General features: G+C 38.9%; 1 protein-coding gene across 2 annotated transcripts in view; it reads left to right on the top strand.

Annotated features, from left to right (window-relative positions):
* Positions 1 to 26,158, top strand: part of SLC44A5 (solute carrier family 44 member 5) — a 403,850-nt gene that overhangs the window by 286,681 nt on the left and 91,011 nt on the right. For both annotated transcript variants that reach the window (XM_059137458.1, XM_059137460.1), the window contains exon 6: positions 8,589 to 8,673. In XM_059137458.1, the coding sequence (XP_058993441.1) occupies positions 8,589 to 8,673 (85 nt within the window). The remainder of the gene's footprint in view (positions 1 to 8,588; positions 8,674 to 26,158) is intronic.

Genomic DNA, 26,158 nt, shown 5'->3' with positions numbered 1-26,158 from the left:
CTTACCCACTGAGCCACCCAGGCACCCCATGTTCTAGATGTTTTGCTGAATATATCGAAAGTTCCATCCTTGGGTAGGCTGGTCACTTATTCAGAATACAGGCTGGGTATTTTTCTTTGTCCCCTCCAGTTTCCTTCTCTACCTGCTCTTCACCCTGCTCTGTCCTCTGAGAAACTAACATATAACCCTAAGGATTATATCAACAGGCTCTCTAGTCCTGCAGCTTCTGATATGGTTTGGCCAGTGGGAGGTATCAATAATAGCTTGGAGCGTAGGAGGATGAGTTTGTGAAATGTATTTTTCTGGCTCTCTTCCTGGCAAGTCCTTTCAGGTTAGCTATACCTCTCTCCCTAAGGTTTCCAGTCTTACCAGTCGGTGTTTCCATTTCGCCTTTCTTTCTGGATTTGGGTAACCTCTTTCCCCTTTGCTAGTTCAGTCATAGAAGCAAAAATGGCTCCCAATTGTTGCTAGCCTCTGGGTACTGCATCAACTCTTATTTCCCATAACTCTACCCGTATCTTTATTTACTAAACTCTCTACAATTTTTCTGTGTGACTATAACGTGTATTTCCTGCTAGGATCCTGCTCTACTCTAAAAAAATAACAACCCAAACTTGAAAGGTATTGCTTCTTAAGTAGTGCTTCAAATGGATCTCTGATAGGGTATTCAACTGTTCATAAGGTTGGCTAGTTCAGGGTTGGTCATCCACTACTAGCAAATTTGTCACATAAGCATTGTTAGGAGCCAAGTCAGCCCTTTTGGATAAAACTCCATGTTATCAAAATTCCCGCATAATCTTCATCCCTGTTGTCGTGATTACTTTTCAATGAAATCATTAAATAAATGTCTTAACATTTAATCATAAAAGATACCGCTACAAAAGGGTCTTTACTCAGTAACCATATGAAACCTCAACATCTTCATATTCTAGGTACATTTTGAGTTCAGTCCTTCTAGTTATTTCTCTAACTTCCTTGTCTAATAGTTCTATTTTCAAGTCCATGACAATGTGGCCAAATTGTTGACTTCTATTTATGAATAAACAAATAATTCAAGTCATCTCTTCTTCCAGTCAAAGTAGATAACCAGGAGCATTTCCCCTGATCGGTACTAACAGATCCTCTGTAGCCATCTATGAATCTAGTTTAATTTTTTCCCCCAGTGAACTATCATAAGGTCCCTTTCATGAGTCATAGGTCCATGTTAAGACAGCACCTCAAGAGTCAACATACTATTGTAACCAGTATTTTTATGTAACTTTCTCGTGCCTTCATGACTTTCTCAAGCACTGTATGAATATACCACTTCTGCTCAATAATGGAGTGCTGTGGGGCACAGCTAACTTTAGGCTTGATGGATCAGATAACATCTAGTTTATGCTGGGCTTCTTATGTCATTGAGTATGATTCAGGAGCAACTTCTCAAAAGAACAATCTTTTGCTTGAAACCACATGAATTTTCTCCAAAACCCCAGGGACCCCCAACTATGACTCTCTAAAAGACATTTTCCATAGGTTGCATACAGCATCCTGTTCTGACAGATATTTTGAGCACCATTGAGTACATTATGCCATGCCTGCTGGTAGATCTACATATACAGTAGAATGGATTCTGTTGAAAAACATTTTATTACTCTGGGTTTTGCTCAAATCTGGTAGGTGATTAGAGTTGTGCCTCTTTCTTAACAGAGAATGCAAGGTGCAGCAACTTATCTTTCACCTTGGAGGAGCTGTCTTACTGGACTCCTCAATTCTGTTTTAGAAGACTTGCATTTTCCTAAGATTTATTTCCCATTCATTAGCATATGTAAGTCCTTTGGAGGCATCAAAATCACATGCTTTCTAATATTCTCCAGATCTTAGAATGCCACCAACGTAAGGAATTTGTGTGGTGCCCTGTGGAATAAGAGTATCAAAACTCGGCAGACTAAATTGTGGCAAAGAGCTAGGAAGTCCTATGACTTTGAAGGAAGATAGTGAGGATGCAATACTATCTTTTCCAGGTGAAAGCAAATTCCCTTGGTGTTCTCCACTTATTGGGAAAGGAGGAAAGGACCAGCTGCTGCATTCAAGGCAGCAGAGACCACTTTGATATGTTCTGGTAAAGACTACAACCTGAAGAACAGTTAAAATTAAGGTTGTGACTTCATTAAGCTAAAGATAATTCTTATCATTCTTTAGAAGCCATTCTCTTGCTACAATGGCCAATCATGATGAAATATAGTTTCCTTAGGGAGAATGTGTTAATTATGAAATAATATACTAAATATGAATGTGTTCATCTCTATATCCTCAGAGTCTTTATGTGCCTACCACAGTAAGTATGGCCCAATGAGTGAATGACGAAATGGATAGAAATGTGATAATTGACCATCCTGTATGTATGAATGAGTGAATGGGAGTTTGATCATTTTCTAGACTGGCACTTTAAAGCTTTTCATGCTAACTTTCTTTTAAGAATTAAGGTTAATAGGTATCAGGTGCTGTATAATTGGTTAGGACCTAGGGAATATCTACATCAAGTTGAGGACTCCATGTATTAAATCATATAGTGAAGAAAAAAATTACTAAAATCCTAGCAATTGTAGCTATGGGTTAAGAAACATAACAAAATGAATCAAATAGAATAGGGGATTTAATTATTATGAATATTTAGATCAGAGAAGAGAAAAATGATTAAATCTTTCAAGTATATAAAATATTTTTAAAAGCTGTATAGTAATTGCTTCTTTATTGCTACACAGTTGATCACTCCATAAGGCAATGAATGTTTCTTATTTCACAGTGTCTGTGGTCAAGAATTGGGAACTGCTTCGCCAGGCGGCTCTGGCTCCAAGTTCATGGCTTCATGAGGTTTCAGTCAAGATTTAAGCCTAGGCTACAGTCAGTTGAAGGCTTGTTTAAAGTGGAGGACCAGGCTTTAAGATGGCTCACTTACATGAATGTTGGCAGGAAGCTTCAGTACTCACAGACCGCTGGCAGTCATGTGGGCTTTTCTGTAGGACTTTCTGAGTATTGCAAGCCCTAGAGCTAGTGATCGAAAGGAGAGCAAAGATGAAGCTGTGGATGCCTTTTATGACCTAATTTTGGAAGTCACCCAAATGTAATTTCTGCCACATTCTGTTCATTAGAAGCAAGTCACTAAGTCTAGTCCACACAGAAGAGATGGGGAATTATGCACCATCTCTAGAAGGAAAAAGGTCAAATAATTTTTGGACCTATCTAAAAGTCATCATAGGTGGTGGTCAGCTGAATAAAAGTAAATGGTATTAAATTATAAGAAAGAACTCCATGATATATCCACCCCCATAAAATATGGAAGCAAAAAAGATAATTTGGGATATACATACATATGTATGGTTTTTTTATATATATATATATATATATATATTTGAGTGTGTGAATGAACATATAAACCAGTGGAACTCAACTGAAGCAGTACCGCTGACTAGGTCTTTCAAAAAATTTGAGTTGACTTTTTATTTTTTTTTAAAGATTTTATTTATTTATTTGACAGAGATCACAAGTAGGCAGAGAAGCAAGCAGAGAGAGAGAGGAGGAAGCAGGCTCCCTGCTGAGCAGAGAGCCTGATGCGGGGCTCGATCCCAGGACCCTGAGATCATGACCTGAGCCAAAGGCAGAGGCTTTAACCCACTGAGCCACCCAGGTGCCCCTGAGTTGACTTTGTGATTGTCATTGTGTTTGAGGGGGAGTGCTACTGGCATTTAGTGGATGGGAGCAGGAAAGGTAGATGTTTTATAATATCTGGGATAGTTCTATACAACCAAGAATTGTCTCACTTACTGCCTGACTTCCCCATGTCCCTCATGTAAACGGCTACTCATTTTTTAAGTCATTGAATCTAGAACTTCTGTTTTAAAATTACAAACATTATTTTTGCATGGTTTCAGTGAATACCAAGGGAATTTGAAGAGTGTAATTTTTTGTTAGAAATCACTAAGATTTATTCACTTAAGAAAATCATATTGTTAATGACACATTTGTATTATTTAAGTCTCTTACACAGTAAGTACACCTACATATTCTTGTAGTTATAGTTGTTACATTCAGTGATTCTATCTATAGGTGCGTACAACTAGCTTCATTCACTATCTTTTGGTTTAGCCACTTAAGCATTTGCATATTGATATGCATACTTTATAAACTATTTTCTATTTCTCATTTACATTACATGAGGACATGATATTGATTTTTTTTAAGGTTTTTTTTATTTATTTGACAGAGAGAGAGATCACAGGTAGGCAGAGAGAGGGGGAAGCAGGTTCCCTGCTGAGCAGAGAGCCCGATGCGGGGCTTGATCCCAGGACCCTGAGATCATGACCTTAGCCGAAGGCAGAGGCTTAACCCACTGAGCCACCCAGACCCCCATGATATTTATATTTTAAAAGAAATTATGTATGTGGGTGAGTTTGTTATGTGTATTATTTAAAATTGTAAAAGGAACATGGCAAAATATTTATTATAAAAAGGATGCATGGGGTATGATGTGGTTAGAGAAGGACTGACTTGCAAATCTGAAGTTACAGCACTATTTTTTTTTAAAGATTTTAAAAATTATTTTCTAGAGAGAGAGCATGTGAGTTGGGGGAGGGGTAGAAGGAGAGGGAAAGAGAGAATCTCAAGCAAACTCCCTGCCAAGCACAGAACCTAATGCAGGGCTCAATCTTATGACCCCAAGATCATGACCTGAGCTGAAATCAAGATTTGAGCACAGATGAATGAGCTACCCAGGTACCCCAACAAATCTGTGATGTAATGGCACTATTAATCAGCGTATATAACAAATCCTTGACATTCGTGGGGAAAATTTAAGAGTAGATCTATCCAGGAGCAACAAAATGTGAGTCACGTGTAATGTCAAATTTTCCAATAGCCATTGTTAAGAGAATAAAAAGAGATAAGTGAAAAATTAACTTTAATAATATATTGTATTTAACAATAACTATGAGTTCAGATATGATCAATATAAAAATTATTGAAATTTTAGTTCTTTTTTTCTGCATACTGTCATTAAAATCTGATGTGTATTTTGTACTTCAAACATGTCTCGGTTTAGATAAGCCACAGTTAAGTGTTCCGTGGACTCAAGTGGCTAGTGGCTACCATATTGGACAGCAGATTCCAAGAAGTGCCATGAATAGAGAAATTCTAAGAAAGGGAGTAAAATGTGGCAGTCCCGATTTGTTCACAGATAAAATGCTGTTGCTGCATGTCTCCATTTCCTCCTTTTTTCCCCCTGTCCAATTCCTCCAGTGAAGGTGTGACAAGATGGGGAATTGATGGAGGAGATAAAACCAGATACCCTTGGCTGAGGTGACTTGGTTGAACTGGTCTTTGCAACTGGTAGCAAAGATTTGACGTTCCAGCTCAAGCACAGATGGTCGGCAACACAGCTTCTGTGCCAGAGCTTGTCTAGAGAGGTGTAGCAGCGACTTCATATCCCAGCCACCTGTCTCAATTTAAAACTACAGAACCATAGAAGGGCATTCTTCCCTTGACAATTAAATCTTTGTCTCTTTCTCCTTTGTCCCCAGGCACCAGCTCCCTCCCAACCAGATACTTGTCCTCTCCTGCGAAGTACAAAGTTTTTCTTTTCAAGTGACAGAGTTCCAAAATTACCTGTGACATCTCCTTTCCTACCATATGTGTCCAACATCCTGCTGATCCTCATCTAGCCAATATCCCTGTAGTTTCCCACTGCTAACAAGCTCATTCCTAATTTATCCTCTAGCAGGCAGCATTACAGCTGCCTGGCGGTTAAAGCTTAAGCTTTAGACAGCAACAAGCCTCACTTTAAGCCCTGTTCATGCCACTGAAAACCATGACCCTGAGAAGTAAATAAAATTCTGAGGGGCACTTGGGTGGCTCAGTAGGTTATGTGTCCAACTCTTGATGTTGGCTCAGGTCATGATCTTGGGGTTGTGCAGTGGGGCTTACATGCGGGGCATGGAGCCTGCTTAGGATTCTCTCTCTCTCTCTGCCCCTCCCTGCCATCTTTTTATTGCAGCTTTGTTTTTTTTACCCTACAAAATCTGAGTGAAAATAATATCTACCTTATAGAATTACTGCGAGACTCAAATAAGACAATGGATGCAATACAATTAGCATAGTACTTGACCCATTGTAAGTGATTAATACAGTGAAGCTCTTATCATTATACTGTTTCCTCAATCTATAAATTCTTCCCTGCTCCTGGCTACCTGGTCCAAGTTCTAGTCATTTTTCAACAGGTTCAGCTCTTCTCTATGGCTTCGGTAAATTTTAAAGATTTTATTTATTTATTTGAGAGGGCATGAAAGCACATGGGCATGAGGGAGGGGCAAAAGGAGAGGGGGAGAGAGAGAATCTCAAGCAGATTTCTTGTTGAGGGTGGAGCCCGACTTGAGATTCAATCTCACCACCCTAGATCATGACCTGAGCAGAATTCAAGTCAGATGCTAAACCAACTGAGCCACTCAGGTACCTGCTTCTGCAAATTTTGTTGCTCCGTTTCTGTTTTCTTGAAGTCTGATATAAACTATATTGGTATTGACTTCTAGTACCGGATGCATAGTGGCCACTTAGTAAATTCTTTGGTTAATTGATGAAAAAGGGAAAGAAACTACGGCAGATTCTGCTAATGCCCCTCACATCCCTTCCATTCTTCTGGGTTTGCTTGCAGCTATGGTAGGCTATTTCACCATGCCCCTCAGTAAGCATGTTCTATGTGGCTCCTCAGAAGGTCCTCAGCAGGATGGAGTCCCCACGTCCCCAAAAGTACCTGACTTGTGAACATGCCTTTCATTGGCTTTGCTTCCTTCCCACTTACGCTTCCTAGAATTATCTCCTAAATTAACCTACCCACAGCAAAGTCCTTATCTCCAGGATTTACGTCTGGGAAACCTAAAATAGGAACTAACGTTACCAAGTCCATATTGCATGCAAAGCACCATGTTAGGTATTATACTTTATTATCTTCTTTCATATTCTCAACATTCTTATAGGATTTGGTATTATTGTGCCCATTTTGTAGCAACAAATTAGAAAGCCAAAACTAAAACAATTAAATGACTTGTTCAGTGTCATAAGTATACTAAGAAGCCAACCTAGCAATCTAAATACATTCTTATGTGCCATTTCTGAGTTAATATTTGTATAGGAAAGGAATAAAATATTTCAGGATAAAAGAAAAATATTGCAGGAAATAGGTAAAAGTGGACCTCTTAGCTTTAGTTAAAATGTGACTCAAAAAAAAAGACATAAAAGCAGAGTATAATGAAATAGCATCCAGAGACATTGGCCACTGAATGCTTAGATGACATTTAAATGCTTTCTTTGCAGTCGACTCTCTTTGTTCTGGGAAATACAGACAGGAAGATAAGGCAGCAGAGGACTGCCTGAGTGAATCAGATTTTATAAGACTGTATTAGAAGATGAAACCTATTTGGCTCTATGACATTGAAGAAAGAATGAAACAAAGACTTTTCTGGGTACTTAGATAGTAACAGGAAAGACTTGGATGGATGAGAAAAATTATTGAGAAAAATTTCTCTTCCATATTAAAATTCTCATTCAGAATTGATTTTTTTTATCTTCCTGAGTCACATAGGCCATGGACGTGAGGGTGATTGAATTATTACATGAACTGTCAAATCCAATAAATGTGAGTAAGGAGATAGCTGGGCAACTGTTAAAGGAAGCAAAGGAAAGAGAGATAGGTTTTCCATATGCAGAGGCAAGTGTTTTCAGATGGCTAGTGCATTTTCTAGATTTTTAGGAACTACATAAATCAGACTGAAAAAGTTAGAAGCATTCAGTTAGAATTAGATGGTACTATTTAGCTAATGCCTGTTACTTTCTGTCATTCTATATTCTTGCTGTCAGTCAAGTTCATAATTCTTGGAAAATAAAGGTGATGAGTTTATATGATATAAAGCCCAGCATTTTCTGAGAAAACATAATCAAGCCTTCAGTTTTCCTTAAGTTTGAGAACACTTGTTATTTATACTAAGCGTTGAGATTATCTGACAAAATGCAGAAAAAAATCTTTATTATATATTGCCACTAAAGTTGCTGATGTTTGCCTTTCATAATGGCACATAAAGTCATAAAGAACTAGTCAATGTGAATTGGGTACTACAGTTTCATTCGGTTGAATTTTTAAATGGTTTTCACTTATATATAACCCAAAAGAATTACATCATAATATTTACTGTAAATTTATTAGCTCTGCTATGAAGTCATTTAGTTTTAAGCCCTAGAAAAAAAGTGACTTCTAGCCAACCAAGCATTTGTAGTGTGCCCTCTAATTCACATTCTAATAAATGTCATTTTCTAAGTGCATTACCTCAGGTTTTGGCTACAACCCAGATGAGTCCTGAGAGATTAAGAGAAATGTGTTTTCTGACTGATTCATCCATATTTTATTTTACTTTTCATTAAGAAATTACTCTTTGAAGAAAATCAATAATCTCCTGTGACTGAGGGGAGAGGTTAGTGTGTTGCAGTCATGCATTCTAATTTCTCAAATCAGACTGCCTTTAGTCAGCTGTCGCTGATAGAGTTTTTGTCCTTTCTTGTTCCTGCAGCCTGGGTACATGGAGACCCCAGGAGAGTGGCCTACCCTACAGACAGCAAGGGTCACTTTTGTGGCCAGAAGGGCACCCCCAATGAGTGAGTATGGCTGCCTTTCCTTTGTCTGATATTACTGTCTAAGGGGGAGCCAAGAAATTGTAACTGAACCAGCGTGAGCTCACTCCTTGGTGAGTCTCAGGTAGAAACTACACCAGGTGAGTTGTCACACAAAGGAAACTTTATTTGCACTAAATAAGTTGATCACAGGAAATAAGTTGTAACTCTCTGAGCAAGGATGAATGGGTCCCTTTTATTTGAGGTTAGGATGAATATTTAGATAGGAAAGCCTTGTCATCGTATGCAGAGATAGGTATAAGGTCATACCTGAACCTTAAAGAACTATGCCTAAAGATATATATATATATACTTTTGAGATATATATCATATGGTATGTAAATTAGGCTCATGCTCCATCTTGGGCAGAGATTTTAGTATTACAATGAAGTAAAGGTAATTGAAGGTCATTCCAGAGGTCACTCCATGTTCCATCTGTGCAGAAGTGAGTCAGGGTTTAGCTCAAACTGGCTTGGTGGTCTGGGCCACCGGAGCTCTTCCTCAGGCAGTCATTATTGCTTGAGGTAGTTTCAATGTCCATCATGAGACGTTATGCCCATAAGGTCCTTTGTCTGAGTTAAGAGCTAAGTTGGGAAGAAGAGCTTAAGGAAAATGTGGGACAAATGTTGGTGGGTACAGAGATTGGGCAGAAAAAAACTTTTACACTATGAAGGACAAAGAAAGCAGGTAAGCCGTAATGGCCAGGACTTGGGGTCTCGCTGGTGAGAAAATAATTTGTACAATAATCCTACTAGACTTTGTAGGAAGATTGAAATTCGAAAAGAAGTTTTTCCCACCAGTTTTTCTTAGATACCTTTTATAAGCAATTGGGAAATTTCATACCATATGACTTAGGACAAGTTGTCATTGTTATGCAGCATTTATTAGAATGCATGAAGACTCTGCTTAGTAAAAGTATAATTATAGTGGATGAATTGGATGAGTGATTTTTATCAGAAACCATTTTTTAAAATGCCTTATGAAATAGGCTTTTGGAAGGCTGAGTTCTGACTAGCTAAACGTTACAGTTAGAATTGTTTTTGCCACAGTGCCTACTGGCAAATCACTTCGCTTTTGAAAATGTGTGTCACCCAGAAGTCTTCAGTGAGTGGTAGGCTTTTCAGGGCTTCTTGGTTACCACAGATAATGACTCTGACTAGCTGAAATAAAGGAGTATGTTCTATCAAATTCCTTTCTAATGCTAATCATAACAAAAGCTTCCAATTTCCGAAAGCAAGTTTTCTATTTCTTTACCCTAAAAAAACAAAATAAAAACATAAATTTCACATTTTTAGAAACTCTCCTCTCCTTTCCCACTGGTCCATTTCTTTTCTGGCAATACCTGGGTTTTTACTAGATCTCCTGGCTCTTCATAGCTAAATCCATTTCTGTAAAAGTTAGCATTGAATAGGTAAAAAAAAGGAAATGGGATGGAGGAGTCAAGATGGCGGAGAAGTAGCAAGCTGAGACTGCTTCAGCTAGCCGGAGATCAGCTAGATAGCTTATCTAAAGATTGCAAACACCTGAAAATCCATCGGCAGATCGAAGAGAAGAAGAACAGCAATTCTGGAAACAGAAAAACAACCACTTTCTGAAAGGTAGGACCGGCGGAGAAGTGAATCCAAAGCGACGGGAAGATAGACCCCGGGGGGAGGGGCCGGCTCCCGGCAAGTGGCGGAGCAACGGCGCACAAAATCAGGACTTTTAAAAGTCTGTTCCGCTGAGGGACATCGCTCCAGAGGCTAAACCGGGGCGAAACCCACGCGGGGTCAGCGTGGCCTCAGGTCCCGCAGGGTCACAGAAGGATCGGGGGTGTCTGAGTGTCGCAGAGCTTGCGGGTATTGGAACGGGAAAGCCGGCTACAGAGACAGAGCCGACAGTAAGCTCGCAGCTCGGTGTTACCTTGAACCGGTCGCAGGCTCGGTGAGCTCGGAGCGCGGCCGGAGGTCAGGCAGACGGGAGTAACTGGGCGCTGTTCTCTGAGGGCGCACTGAGGAGTGGGGCCCTGGGCTCTCGGCTCCTCCGGGCCGGAGACCAGGAGGCCGCCATTTGTATTCCCGTCCTCTGGAACTATACGGAAAGCGCTCAGGGAACAAAAGCTCCTGAAAGCAAACCCGAGCGGATTACTCACCCCGGCCCCGGGTAAGGGCGGTGTAATTCCGCCTGGGGCAAAGACACTTGAGAATCACTACACCAGGCCCCTCCCCCAGAAGATCAACAAGAAATCCAGCCGAGACCAAGTTCACCTACCAAGGAGTGCGGTTTCAATACCAAGGAGAGCAGCAGAATTCCAGAGGAGGAGAAAGCCAAACACGGAACTCATGGCTTTTTTCCTGGGATTTTTTTTAGTCTTGCAGTTAATTTGATTTTTTCTTTTTCATTTTTTTTTTTTTCTCGCCTTCGGGTAAAATTTTTTTTTTTAACTGTTACCTTTTTCTTTTTTAACGATTTTTTACTAGTTTATCTAATATATATATTTTTTCTTTTTTACATTTTTCTTAGGTGTTTTCTTTTTTTAAAAATTCTTTTCTTTTCTTTTCTTTTTTTTTTCTTTTCTTTTTGTTTTTTTTTTCTTTCTTCCTTTTTGAACCTCTTTTTATCCCCTTTCTCCCCACTCACGATTTTGGATCTCTTCTAATTTGGTTAAAGCATATTTTCCTGGGGTTGTTGCCACCCTTTTAGTATTTTACTTGCCCCTTCATTTACTCTTATCTGGACAAAATGACAAGACATAAAAATTCAACACAAAAAAAAGAACAAGAGGCAGTACCGAAGGCTAGGGACCTAATCAATACAGACATCGGTAATATGTCAGATCTAGAGTTCAGAATGACAATTCTCAAGGTTCTAGCCGGGCTCGAAAAAGGCATGGAAGATATTAGAGAAACCCTCTCGAGAGATATAAAAGCCCTTTCTGGAGAAATAAAAGAACTAAAATCTAACCAAGGTGAAATCAAAAAAGCTATTAATGAGGTGCAATCAAAAATGGAGGCTCTAACTGCTAGGATAAATGAGGCAGAAGAAAGAATTAGTGATATAGAAGACCAAATGACAGAGAATAAAGAAGCTGAGCAAAAGAGGGACAAACAGCTACTGGACCACGAGGGGAGAATTCGAGAGATAAGTGACACCATAAGACGAAACAACATTAGAATAATTGGGATTCCAGAAGAAGAAGAAAGTGAGAGGGGAGCAGAAGGTATACTGGAGAGAATTATTGGGGAGAATTTCCCCAATATGGCAAAGGGAACGAGCATCAAAATTCAGGAGGTTCAGAGAACGCCCCTCAAAATCAATAAGAATAGGCCCACACCCCGTCACCTAATAGTAAAATTTACAAGTCTCAATGACAAAGAGAAAATCCTGAAAGCATCCCGGGAAAAGAAGTCTGTAACATACAATGGAAAAAATATTAGATTGGCAGCTGACTTATCCACAGAGACCTGGCAGGCCAGAAAGAGCTGGCATGATATTTTCAGAGCACTAAACGAGAAAAACATGCAGCCAAGAATACTATATCCAGCTAGGCTATCATTGAAAATAGAAGGAGAGATTAAAAGCTTCCAGGACAAACAACAACTGAAAGAATTTGCAAATACCAAACCAGCTCTACAGGAAATCTTGAAAGGGGTCCTCTAAGCAAAGAGAGAGCCTACAAGTGGTAGATCAGAAAGGAACAGAGACCATATACAGTAACAGTCACCTTACAGGCAATACAATGGCATTAAATTCATATCTCTCAATAGTTACCCTGAATGTGAATGGGCTAAATGCCCCTGTCAAAAGACACAGGGTATCAGAATGGATAAAAAAACAAAGCCCATCTATATGTTGCCTCCAAGAAACACATTTTAAGCCCGAAGACACCTCCAGATTTAAAGTGAGGGGGTGGAAAAGAATTTACCATGCTAATGGACATCAGAAGAAAGCAGGAGTGGCAATCCTTATATCAGATCAATTAGATTTTAAGCCAAAGACAATAATAAGAGATGAGGAAGGACACTATATCATATTCAAAGGGTCTGTCCAACAAGAAGATTTAACAATTTTAAATATCTATGCCCCCAATGTGGGAGCAGCCAACTATATAAACCAATTAATAACAAAATCAAAGAAACACATCAACAATAATACAATAATAGTAGGGGACTTTAACACTCCCCTCACTGAAATGGACAGGTCATCCAAGCAAAAGATCAGCAAGGAAATAAAGGCCTTAAACGACACACTGGACCAGATGGACATCACAGATATATTCAGAACATTTCATCCCAAAGCAACAGAATACACATTCTTCTCTAGTGCACATGGAACATTCTCCAGAATAGATCACATCCTCGGTCCTAAATCAGGACTCAACCGGTATCAAAAGATTGGGATCATTCCCTGCATATTTTCAGACCACAATGCTCTAAAGCTAGAACTCAACCACAAAAGGAAGTTTGGAAAGAACCCAAATACATGGAGACTAAACAGTATCCTTCTAAAGAATGAATGGGTCAACCGGGAAATTAAAGAAGAATTGAAAAAAATCATGGAAACAAATGATAATGAAAATACAACGGTTCAAAATCTGTGGGACACAACAAAGGCAGTCCTGAGAGGAAAATATATAGCGGTACAAGCCTTTCTCAAGAAACAAGAAAGGTCTCAGGTACACAACCTAACCCTACACCTAAAGGAGCTGTGAAAGAACAAGAAAGAAACCCTAAGCCCAGCAGGAGAAGAGAAATCATAAAGATCAGAGCAGAAATCAATGAAATAGAAACCAAAAAAACAATAGAACAAATCAACGAAACTAGGAGCTGGTTCTTTGAAAGAATTAATAAAATTGATAAACCCCTGGCCCGACTTATCAAAAAGAAAAGAGAAAGGACCCAAATAAATAAAATCATGAATGAAAGAGGAGAGATCACAACTAACACCAAAGAAATACAAACTATTATAAGAACATACTATGAGCAACTCTACGGCAATAAATTTGACAATCTGGAAGAAATGGATGCATTCCTAGAAACATATAAACTACCACAACTGAACCATGAAGAAATAGAAAGCCTGAACAGACCCATAACCAGTAAGGAGATTGAAACAGTCATTAAAAATCTCCAAACAAACAAAAGCCCAGGGCCAGACGGCTTCCCGGGGGAATTCTACCAAACATTTAAAGAAGAACTAATTCCTATTCTCCTAAAACTGTTCCAAAAAATAGAAATGGAAGGAAAACTTCCAAACTCATTTTATGAGGCCAGCATTACCTTGATCCCAAAACCAGACAAGGATCCCACCAAAAAAGAGAGCTATAGACCAATATCCTTGATGAACACAGATGCGAAAATACTCAACAAAATACTAGCCAATAGGATTCAACAGTACATTAAAAAGATTATTCACCACGACCAAGTGGGATTTATTCCAGGGCTGCAAGGTTGGTTCAACATCCGCAAATCAGTCAATGTGATACAACACATCAATAAAAGTAAGAACAAGAACCATATGATACTCTCAATAGATGCTGAAAAAGCATTTGACAAAGTACAACATCCCTTCCTGATCAAAACTCTTCAAAGTGTAGGGATAGAGGGCGCATACCTCAATATCATCAAAGCCATCTATGAAAAACCCACCGCAAATATCATTCTCAATGGAGAAAAACTGAAAGCTTTTCCGCTAAGGTCAGGAACACGGCAGGGATGTCCATTATCACCACTGCTATTCAACATCGTACTAGAGGTCCTAGCCTCAGCAATCAGACAACAAAAGGAAATTAAAGGCATCCAAATCGGCAAAGAAGAAGTCAAATTATCACTCTTCGCAGATGATATGATACTATATGTGGAAAACCCAAAAGACTCCACTCCAAAACTGCTAGAACTTATACAGGAATTCAGTAAAGTGTCAGGATATAAAATCAATGCACAGAAATCAGTTGCATTTCTCTACACCAACAGCAAGACAGAAGAAAGAGATATTAAGGAGTCAATCCCATTTACAATTGCATCCAAAACCATAAGATACCTAGGAATAAACCTAACCAAAGAGACACAGAATCTATACTCAGAAAACTATAAAGTACTCATGAAAGAAATTGAGGAAGACACAAAGAAATGGAAAAATGTGCCATGCTCCTGGATTGGAAGAATAAATATTGTGAAAATGTCTATGCTACCTAAAGCAATTTACACATTTAATGCAATTCCTATCAAAGTACCATCCATCTTTTTCAAAGAAATGGAACAAATAATGCTAAAATTTATATGGAACCAGAAAAGACCTCGAATAGCCAAAGGGACATTGAAAAAGAAAGCCAACGTTGGTGGCATCACAATTCCGGACTTCAGGCTCTATTACAAAGCTGTCATCATCAAGACAGCATGGTACTGGCACAAAAACAGACACATAGATCAATGGAACAGAATAGAGAGCCCAGAAATAGACCCTCAAATCTATGGTCAACTAATCTTCGACAAAGCAGGAAAGAATGTCCAATGGAAAAAAGACAGCCTTTTCAATAAATGGTGCTGGGAAAATTGGACAGCCACATGCAGAAAAATGAAATTGGACCATTTCCTTACACCACACACAAAAATAGACTCAAAATGGATGAAGGACCTCAATGTACGAAAGGAATCCATCAAAATCCTTGAGGAGAACACGGGCAGCAACCTCTTCGACCTCTGCCGCAGCAACATCTTCCTAGGAACAACGCAAAAGGCAAGGGAAGCAAGGGAAAAAATGAACTACTGGGATTTCATCAAGATCAAAAGCTTTTGCACAGCAAAGGAAACAGTTAACAAAATCAAAAGACAACTGACAGAATGGGAGAAGATATTTGCAAACGACATATCAGATAAAGGACTAGTGTCCAGAATCTATAAAGAACTTAGCAAACTCAACACCCAAAGAACAAATAATCCAATCAAGAAATGGGCAGAGGACATGAACAGACATTTCTGCAAAGAAGACATCCAGATGGCCAACAGACACATGAAAAAGTGCTCCATATCACTCGGCATCAGGGAAATACAAATCAAAACCACAATGAGATATCACCTCACACCAGTCAGAATGGCTAAAATCAACAAGTCAGGAAATGACAGATGCTGGCGAGGATGCGGAGAAAGGGGAACCCTCCTACACTGTTGGTGGGAATGCAAGCTGGTGCAGCCACTCTGGAAAACAGCATGGAGGTTCCTCAAAATGTTGAAAATAGAACTGCCCTATGACCCAGCAATTGCACTATTGGGTATTTACCCTAAAGATACAAATGTAGTGATCCAAAGGAGCACATGCACCCGAATGTTTATAGCAGCAATGTCCACAATAGCCAAACTATGGAAAGAACCTAGATGTCCATCAACAGATGAATGGATCAAGAAGATGTGGTATATATACACAATGGAATACTATGCAGCCATCAAAAGAAATGAAATCTTGCCATTTGCAACAACATGGATGGAACTAGAGCGTATCATGCTTAGCGAAATAAGTCAAGCAGAGAAAGACAACTATCATATGATCTCCCTGATATGAGGAAGTGGTGATGCAACATGGAGGCTTAAGTGGGTAGAAGAAGAATAAATGAAACAAGATGGGATTGGGAGGGAGACAAACCATAAGTGACTCTTAATCTCACAAAACAAACTGAGGGTTGCCGGGGGGAGGGGGTTGGGGAGAAGGGGGTGGGATTATGGACATTGGGGAGGGTATGTGATTTGGTGAGTGCTGTGAAGTGTGTAAACCTGGTGATTCACAGACCTGTACCCCTGGGGATAAAAATATATGTTTATAAAAAATAAAAAAATTATAAAAAAAAAAAATATATATATATATATATATATATATATATATATATATATCAACCCTCACTTCCACCAAAAACAACAAAAATATAAGTCCCAAAACATTTTTTGTGTGCTTTCGTGTGAACGTTTGTTGTGTTCAGTCTGTTGCCCACCCATAACTTTGGAGCTTATTATTCCAAGAGATACAAATTTAAAAAATAGATTCAGGAAAGTATTAAAATTCACAGAGTAGAATTATTACAGATGATCGAGAGAAACTAGAAATTTGGGCAGCAGGGTGGGTGAGGATCAAATCCTTAATCATATCAGATTGAGTTTATGACAGAGGAGCAAACTCCTACAAAATGTCCTCGTTGCCCATTGGAGACTGGACTAAGTCCTCATCTAGAGCGGTAATTCTTATTTTAACCTCAGTAACTCAGAAAATCCTAGACATTGCCAAAAAACTTTTACACTATGAAGGACAAAGAAAGCACCAGATGGTGTAAAAACAAAACAAAACAAAACAAAACATACAACTGTCTAAATCTCTAGTTCTTAAAATAGGCTATTTTTAAAAGGATCTGTGTAACAGTAAGTTTTCTAGATCTAAGCCAATGACCTACTTATTTCCAACAAAAATGGGATACAAATTGCAGCACCTAAAGATCATTCAAAGACAATCCTAGTGTAACACAGACATGTGCATTAACCTATGATTTATAACAACAATATATTGGAAATTCTACAGATATCCAGAAAAGTGTGGATGATGATAAATTATGATACCTCTAATGTAATGGAGCCATTAAAAATTATGTTTATGTTTTTAGGAGGTAATTCTGTTGATTTTTTTCCATTATAGTTTTTAGATTTTTTTATTGTTATGTTGGTCACCATACAGTAGTACATCATTAGTTTTTGATGTAGTGTTCCATGATAAATTGTTTGCATATGACACCCCGTACTCCATGCAATCTGTGCCCTCATTAATACCCATCACCCAGCTCACCCATCCCCTCAACACCCTCCCTTCTAAAACCCCCAGTTTGTTTCCCAGAGTACATAGTCTCTCATGGTTTGTCTCCTGCTCTGATTTCTCTCCCTTTGTTTTTCCCTTCCTTCTCCTAATGGCCTCCATGTTATTCCTTATGTTCCACAAGCAAGTGAAACCATATGATAATTGACTTTCTCTGTTTAACTTATTTCACTCAGTATAATCTCCAGTCCCATCCATGTTGATGCAAAAGTTGGGTATTCATCCTTTCTGATGGCTAACTAATATTCCATTGTGTATATGGACTGCATCTTCTTTATCTGTTGAAAGGCATCTAACCTCTTTCCACAATTTAGCTATTGTGGACATTGCTGCATTGAACACTGAGGTGCATGTGACACTTCTTTTCACTATATCTGTATCTTTGAGGTAAATACACAGTAGTGCAATTGCCGGGTCATAGGGTAATTCTATTTTTAATTCAATTTTCGAGGAAATTTCACGCTGTTTTCCCAAGTGGCTGCCAACTTGCATTTGCACCAACAGTGTAAGAGGGTTCTCCTTTCTCCACAACGTCTCCAATCTTTGTTGTTTCTTGTTCTGTTGATTTTTGCCATCCTAACTGGTGTAAGGTAGTATATCAGTGTGGTTTTGATTTGAATTTCCCTGATGGCTAAGGATGATGAACACTTTTTCATGTGTCTGTTAGCCAATTTTATGTCTTTTTTGGAGAAGTGTCTGTTCATGTCTTCTGCCCATTTTTTGACTTGCTTATTTGTTTTGTCTTTTTTTGGGGGGGTCTTGAGTTTGAGAAGATCTTTATAGATCTTGGGTATCAGCCCTTTCTCTGTAGTGTCATTTGCAAATATCTTCTCCTATTCTGTAGGTTACCTTTTAGTTTTTTTGACTGTTTCTTTTGCTGCGCAGAAGGTTTTTGTCTTGATGAAGTCCTAATAGTTCATTTTTGCCTTTGTTGCCCTTCCCTTTGGAGAAGAGTCTTGCAAGAAGTTGCTGCAGCCAAGGTTGAAGAGGTTGCTGTGTGTGCTCTCCTCAAGAATTTTGATGGATTCCTGTCTCATATTGAGGTCTTTCATCTATTTAGAGTTTATCTTTGTGTAGAGTGTAAGAGAATGGTTGAGTTTCAGTCTTCTGTATATAGCTGTTCAATTTTCCCAGCACCATTAATTGAAGAGACTGTCTTTTTCCCATTGGATATTTTTTCTGCTTTTTCAAAGATTATTTGACCATAGAGTTGATAGTCCATATCTGGGCTCTCTATTCTGTTCCATTGGTCTATGTGTCTGTTTTTGTGCCAGTACCATACTGTCTTGGTGATCACAGCTTTGTAATGTAGCTTGAAATCAGGCAATGTGATGCCCCCAGCTTTGGTTCTCTTTTTCAGCATTTCTTTGGCAATTTGGGGTCTTTTCTGGTTCCATACAAATTTTAGGATTGTTTGTTCCAGCATTCTGAAAAATTGCCATTGTTATTTTGATTGGGATAGCATTGAAGGTATAGATTGCTCTAGGCAGCATAGACATGTTAATAATGTTTATTCTTCTGATCCACGAGCTTGGAATGTTTTTCTATCTTTTCGTGTCTTCAATTTCTTTCATGAATGTTCTCCTAAAGTATAGATCCTTACCTCTTTGGCGAGGTTTATTCCAAGGTATCTGATGGTTTTTGGTGCTATTGTAAGTGGAATTGATTCTCTGATTTCTCTTTGTACAGTTATATTGCTAGTATATAAGAAAGCAGCTGATTAGTTTCTGGATTTTGTGTTATGACTAGAACTGCTTTCCTACTCTTGAAAATAACATTCACCTTTATTTCTCTAGTATTTTTGTGGTTCCCTTAATTTTATATTTAAATTTCTAATCTACTTAGAATTTCTGTTTTGTAAATGGACTGAAGTAGGAATCCAAATTTTTTCTAACTGCAGATGCAATTATCTGAGAATAGTTGGTAGTTGGTTGAGCAATATGTTTTGCCCACTGATTTCTGATACCATAACTATCATGTAATAATTACATAATACATGATAAATATATAGTTTTAAGCGTCTCAATTGTTTTAATTCTTATAATAGATGTATATTAATATGAAAATTTATGAAGGAGGTTTAAATGATGGTTAGTTTTTAATCATAAATGAAAATATTTATGAGAATGTCAGATTTCAATCACTTAAACAGTGTGGAACTATCATAGAAATAGGCAGAAAGCAGTAAATACATTTATAAATATAAATTTGGAATGTGATAAAGGTAGGATTTTGAATCAGTAACAAAGATGACTTGTTAAATAGTACTGGATTAATGGAAATACTATTCAAAAATTAGATATTTATCTCCTACCTTACACCAAAATGAATACTGAAACACTGAAGATTTTGTACATAAAATATACAATAAAAGAAGTAACAGAAGAAAACATAGAAGTATGTTTATAGAATTATGGGTAAGAAAGTCTATCTAAAAATATATTGCCACTATGTTACCACTTAACTCATTATATACAAAGTTAAAAGATAAGTGGCAGTCCAGAAAAAAATATTTTCAATGTATGTATCTAACAATGGGTCAATAGCTTTATTATATGAGCTGCGTGACAAAATCAAAGAGGAAAAGAATAATTCAATATCAATGCTGGCAAAAGTCATAAACAGAAAATAACATAATGGCCAATAATCATACAAGACACCGTTCAACTATAGTTAAAGAAATGCAAATTAATACTTTTTTTGTTTATTAGGTTGTCAGATTTAAAAATATTAAAATTTTACAGTGCTAAACATAAGGGGGGGAAGCATCTCATTTTCCACTGTGGAATTAAATATAATATATGAAATGAAATACAATATTTATCAAAACTGTGGTATCTAAATGTGGTGTTTCCCTCTCAGGAGAAGGAATGGAGGGGGGCACCAGGTGTGAGGCTGCTATCAGGTGGAAGACAGTGGCTCTGGCAGTAGTAAGAATTCACCTGAGGCAGGGGTGCTTGGGTGGCTCAGATGTTTTGGCATCTGCCTTTGGCTCAGGTCATGATCTGCAGGTCTTGGGATAGAGCCCTCCAACAGGCTTCCTGATCAGTGGGGAGCCTTCTTCTCCCTCTCCTTCTGCCCCTCCCCCTGCTGTTTATTGAATACATCTCAAGAGAGCTGCAGGCCAGACAGATCTGCAAGGAAGGTAGTGAGTGGGGGCTTTTTTTAAAGGGGGAAGGTGAGGAGGTATGGAAACGTGAACTTCCCTGTTTTGGTAACTGTGGCTGGTTGTAAGTGGCCCATGGGTTATCTCTAACCTATGGACCTTTTGAGGTGGGTCCCCTGATGGGCCTGTTGTATTCATTCAGCCAGGGTCACTTTGGGCCCTTCTGGCTTGATCGAGTTTCCATTGCCCAAGCCTGTTGTCTAAAAGTAGCTTCTCCTCAATACTCATCAAATTTGTATGTTTTTTCTGATTCAGCAGTTTTCCTCCTAGAAACTTATCTAGTAGAAATTTGCATAAAATTTCCTAATGTTACAGTGAAAGACCCGCGGATCCCCTTACCCAAGAATCCAACACTGCCACTGGATGCAAACAGCAAGAGGTTTATTGTCACGCAGGTACCGGCGGGTGGTCGGTAGCTCCGGCTAACCGAGCACACCGACCGGAGTGAAGCAGGGTCTTTTATAGGAAGGTACAAACAAGTTTTGGGTGGGGCGCAACTGATTGGTTGACAGTTTGAACTTTGAAAAAGGCATACTTGGAGTTTGCGGATTGGTTCTGAGGACCCGCGCGCGCGAAGAGAGAGGCGGGAAGGGGGAACAAGCTGATTGGTTCTGAGGGCCCGCGTGCGGGAGGAGAGAGGTGGGAAAGGGGAACAAGAAGGGGGAAGGTAGGAATGCCATCATGGCATCCCTATTATTTCTATAAGCCAAGCAGTTACAGAAGGGCAAGAGAGCAATTAATCACACAATTAATAACCTAATCTTATACCTAAAAGCCAGCGGTTCACAGAAAAGCAAACAAGCAGTTAGTTATCCTATCTATCTTCTAAGGGAGGGGGCTTTCCAGGGCAGGGGTCTTTCATTCCCCCCTTTTTCTTTATCATGGATAGAATCTTATATCCATTTGTCTTGTTCCTGCGCTAAGTGGGATGCAAGGCGCCAGCTTTTGCTTTCTCCTCAGCCAGCCTCCTGCTCCTTCATTTCCCCCTGAACAATCTTGACCCTGAAATCTTTAAGGGGGTTGAAGGTGGAAGGTCTCATCTTCTGTAACTTCTTCGTGCTGAATAGGGGCGCAGAGCTGTCCCTACCTACTGGGGTCAATATTGATCAGGGTAGGAATGTATAAGGGAGTTACGAAAGGTGGAGGCAGCTGAATCCAGCGCTAACAGTGAAGAGGCGTCCTCGCGCATAACAAAGATCATCTATCGTGGTGAAGTCATTGTAGCAATGGAGTCTCGGCACCAAGTAGAGAAACATGGAACAAAGCAACATATTAAGATTAATAAGGCGATAAAAATGAGAACCCCAAGGAAGAGATTTTTAATTGTTGGCCATGGTCCTCCTTCAAACCAGGAACTTATCCATTTCCTGAGAGAGAGAGAAGGACCTTGTAGAGCCTTAATCTGGGCATTCATATCCTTTATTAGTCCTGTAACATTTCTGTGATAGTCTGGAATGTACACACAACATTCTGTCTTGATAATTGCACATGTGCCACCCTGGGCTGCTGTCAGGACATCTAAGGCCATCCTATTTTGTAGGACTGCCCTGCGTATCTGTGACACTTCAGTATTAAGTAGGGAGATGCCATTTAGTGAATCATTGGGTGCCTTTGTAGTATATTTATTAAGGGCTTCTACATGCCACATGACATCCTCTAGTCCCACAGATGGAACAAAAATGGATGCTAAGTGATCATACCATTTAAAAACAGATCGTGTCCATCTTTGTTTTAAGTTGGGGAGATTAGCTGGAGTTGTAATGGTTTTAGTAATGCGCCCATGAATCCAGGCAAATCCTAAAGTACAGCGACCTATCCACCCTGGAGGAGGCCAGGGCCACAGGTTGGTTCCACATATCCAGTGGGTTCCATTTGGAGCTGGCCATCTGATGCCAGGTCACCTTGCCCAGTCAGTAGCAAACCAGTCAGTAGCCTGGAGTACTATTATTTGGGAACACATTTCTAATGATAGCCATCCTCGATACTGTGTGTTATTTGTCCAAGTATTACTCGTATGATTTCTTTGTTACCAGCATAAAACTGCCTTTTAACTGAGCTGTCCAATCTGTGAACCACAGATATGTATCCCAGATTTGATATATGCCATCCTTAGTATAGCGATAAGGAGGGTTTTGGAACTTAGGCCCATATTTGATTGGGGAGTTATGGCTTGATAGCAATCCCCTTTCCTTCCAAATAGCTCCATGGACATGTAGTACCAGGAAAGCATATTTGGAGTCAGTATAAATGTTAATTCCTAGCTTATCTTTATTTTTTTCCTATGAAAACTACTGTCATCAGAAAACCAACTGTCATTCATATTTTTAACAGGGGCATCTTAAATCTGGCCAGATAGAGTAAGCAAGATCAATAGCCTTTTTTGCTCTATAGAGAAAGAAGTACAGTGGTCAGGTTCAGTTTGACAAGTTTTATTTCTGGCATATCTGTTAATGTAGCCCAGTATTTAATAAGTTGGCCTCCATCATCCATTGGTGGCCTTTGGCTTCTAAGACAAATCTGGACCTGATGTGACATCATTACAGTCAAGGACTGTCCCATAGTGAGCTTTGAGGCTCTTTTATAGGAGGGCTGTTCCATGCTTAGCTAAAGCATCTGTTTGCAATTGCACCTCAACAGAGGTGGCCTCTAGGATAAATATGACAAAGGGGTGAAACCAATAAGAAGACCTTTGAGTGGTCCAGCCTTAACAATATCCTGATTACAGAGGATCATTGTCAAGTGGGAGAAAACTTGTCAAGAGATAAGGGGAGTTCCCCATGGATCATCCAATCCAATCATAAAGAAAGTGGGGTCATCCATTATCTCCACAAGTCTATAGTTAATCCTATGGAGTGTGGTATGGTGGCTTTTAGGCAATTTCATTATCCCAGCCACACATAAGGTGTTAGTTAAGTTATACAATCGTAGGGGAATCAATCCCATTTTCCAGTTGTTTAATCATGTGCTACGGGGTTCTGCTAATATCCCCACAAAATAATAAGATCAACTAAAGAAGCTATTGTGCAACTTCTCTGAAGTTTACCTCAAATTGTTTAGCTTAGGTAAACAAACATTTAAAGACAATCAAATCTAGAATTTAACATCCATAAAGGTGTGTTACTAAAACAATTTTTTTTTCTCTCTAAAATAACCCTCATTTCCAGAGATAGCCAAATCAGGACTAATTCATTTGTGAAACAAGTCCAGTTTTTAACAAACTTGGCCCATTATTTACATAAGCTCAGCAAGAACAGTTGAGTGTGATCATATAGATCTTTTAGAATCTGCTTTGCTGGAACTTCTTATAAGGAATCTCTAGGTTGAACTTTTAGTAGCCTCTCCGGGCCAGAAGCCAAGCCCTGTACTTGCCATCAGGCATGCCTGCAATACCTGTCGATTTGGGCGAGTTCCTTTTCTGAGTCTCCGCACCTACCAAGGAGTGACATTCTTTACTCACCTGGTGAGGCTGCTGGGAACTCTGTAAGCAAGGTATCAGGCTAACAGTCCCAAGGGGCTTTATGGCTCCAGGTTTCATAAAGTCAACCTTAGTTCCTTAAAGCTGTCTGGTCATATCTGAGTCTTTTCAAATATGACATCCCAGTCAAAGCCTTGGTAAAATAACCCTTGTTTCCAATTCTTTCCTGTTACAAGGAGAACAGATTCTTATTGAACTTATGCAAATGACTGATTGCCATGGAAGAAAGAATACTTACTAAGACCTTTTGGTTTCAGAGGGTTCAGATAGAGAGAAAAGTTGAATGCTTTGATTTGTTTACAAATCAATACTTTTACATCTCTGTAAGTTACAGATAACTAGGAGGGAGTATCCCTAGTCTGGAAGAGCAAACATTAAAGAGAACCAACAATGTTTAAAGTAAGATAAAGCATTAAGAGACACAACACTATAATCTTTTAGTTAATTTAGTCCCATGTTACTAATTCTGGTGAATGCAGCTTTAGTCAGTTTTGGAAATTCTTACCCATTTCAGTTTTATCTTATACCTAAAAGCCAGCGGTTCACAGAAAAGCAAACAAGCGGTTAGTTATCCTATCTATCTTCTAAGAGAGGGGGCTTTCCAGGGCAGGGGTCTTTCAACAGCGATACAGGTACTATGAAATAGTAGTAAAAAAGTGGGAACAGCTTACATGACCATCAATAGAGATTAATTAAATAAATTATAGAACAGCCTTTGATAAAGCGTTGCATATTTACCAGTCCTAAAAACCTTGAACATAAACTGGTAAAATATCATTAAAATAACACACACACACACACACACACACACACACGCACGCACACATTTCTGTTGTAAAATGAAATGCATCTATGTTAGGATGTGTAATTAATTTAAGAACCCCAAACGAAACAGTCCAGGAAATTCTTGTTAGATTATAACAGAATATTTGTACTAAGTTAGTGTCACGATGTACTTACAACAACTTTTAGATTCTCAGCTCTCAAAGACCTTCCTTATAACTAAGCTTAAATTTCATGTTTAGAAATGGCATGATAATATTTGGGATGTAGAGTTTGTCGTCCATTTTGTGTTTTGTTTATCCATGCCTAACCAAAAGGACTCTTGGAGAAGCACTGGAGTTTTCTAAAATGTTGAAACAGATAAGACAGAGACCTCAAAGGAAAACAGAGTTCTCTGTTGATGTAACTTTCTCTGCCTATTGAGTTTCAGGGAAGTTATTCCTGATACTTGCATATGTTCCTGTTCTTTGGGATTTCCACTCAATTGATTTTGATGCCACCTTATGGCTACTACAAAAACTTCAGCTTATAGAAGTGTTTTGAACATGGATGCAGCACAGTTACCAAATCAGAGGGAAATACCATCCCTAGTATGTGATTCAGTTAGAGACACAGGTAAGATTAAGAGCAAAACTCTTCCGTTTAAGTTTTGGCATCTAAGTCAAGCAAGAAAACTTGTCTTCAGTTTACTGTAGAACCTCTCCTAAAATAGCAAGAAATTCTCACCAATTTGTTGGAACACACTACAAGCCCAGATATATTACTTGATTTAATTTTAAAAATCTATATTGATATAACAGGTATAATATATACATGTAAAGATAAACTGAATATTACTGAAAAGCTTATTAAGGCAATAAAAGCAATGGTTTTCTGTCCTATGACTCCTTACTGACAATTTCAATCCAGAGACCCTCTCTTTCTCTGGTTCACTTAGTGAATTCAGGCTGCTATAACAAAATACGATAGACTGGGTGGCTTGTGAATGACAGAAATTCATTCCTTACATTTCTGGGGACTGGAAGTCCAAGATCAGGGTGCCAGTGTGGTCAGGCTCTTGGTGAGGGCCTGTTCCCCAAGGTGCAGACAGAAGTCCTCACTCTGTATCTTCAAATGGAGGAAGGGGCTCGAGAGCTCTTTGGAGTCTAAGAGCATTAATCCTGTTCATGGGAGCTCCACCCACATGACCCATTCACCTCTCAAAAGTTCTGCCTCCTAGGATT

This window comes from Mustela lutreola, chromosome 10, assembly GCF_030435805.1.
Source record: "Mustela lutreola isolate mMusLut2 chromosome 10, mMusLut2.pri, whole genome shotgun sequence".
NCBI lineage: Eukaryota > Metazoa > Chordata > Mammalia > Carnivora > Mustelidae > Mustela > Mustela lutreola.
Note: the sequence above shows the minus strand (reverse complement) of the source record. Positions and strands in the feature narration are given on the sequence as shown.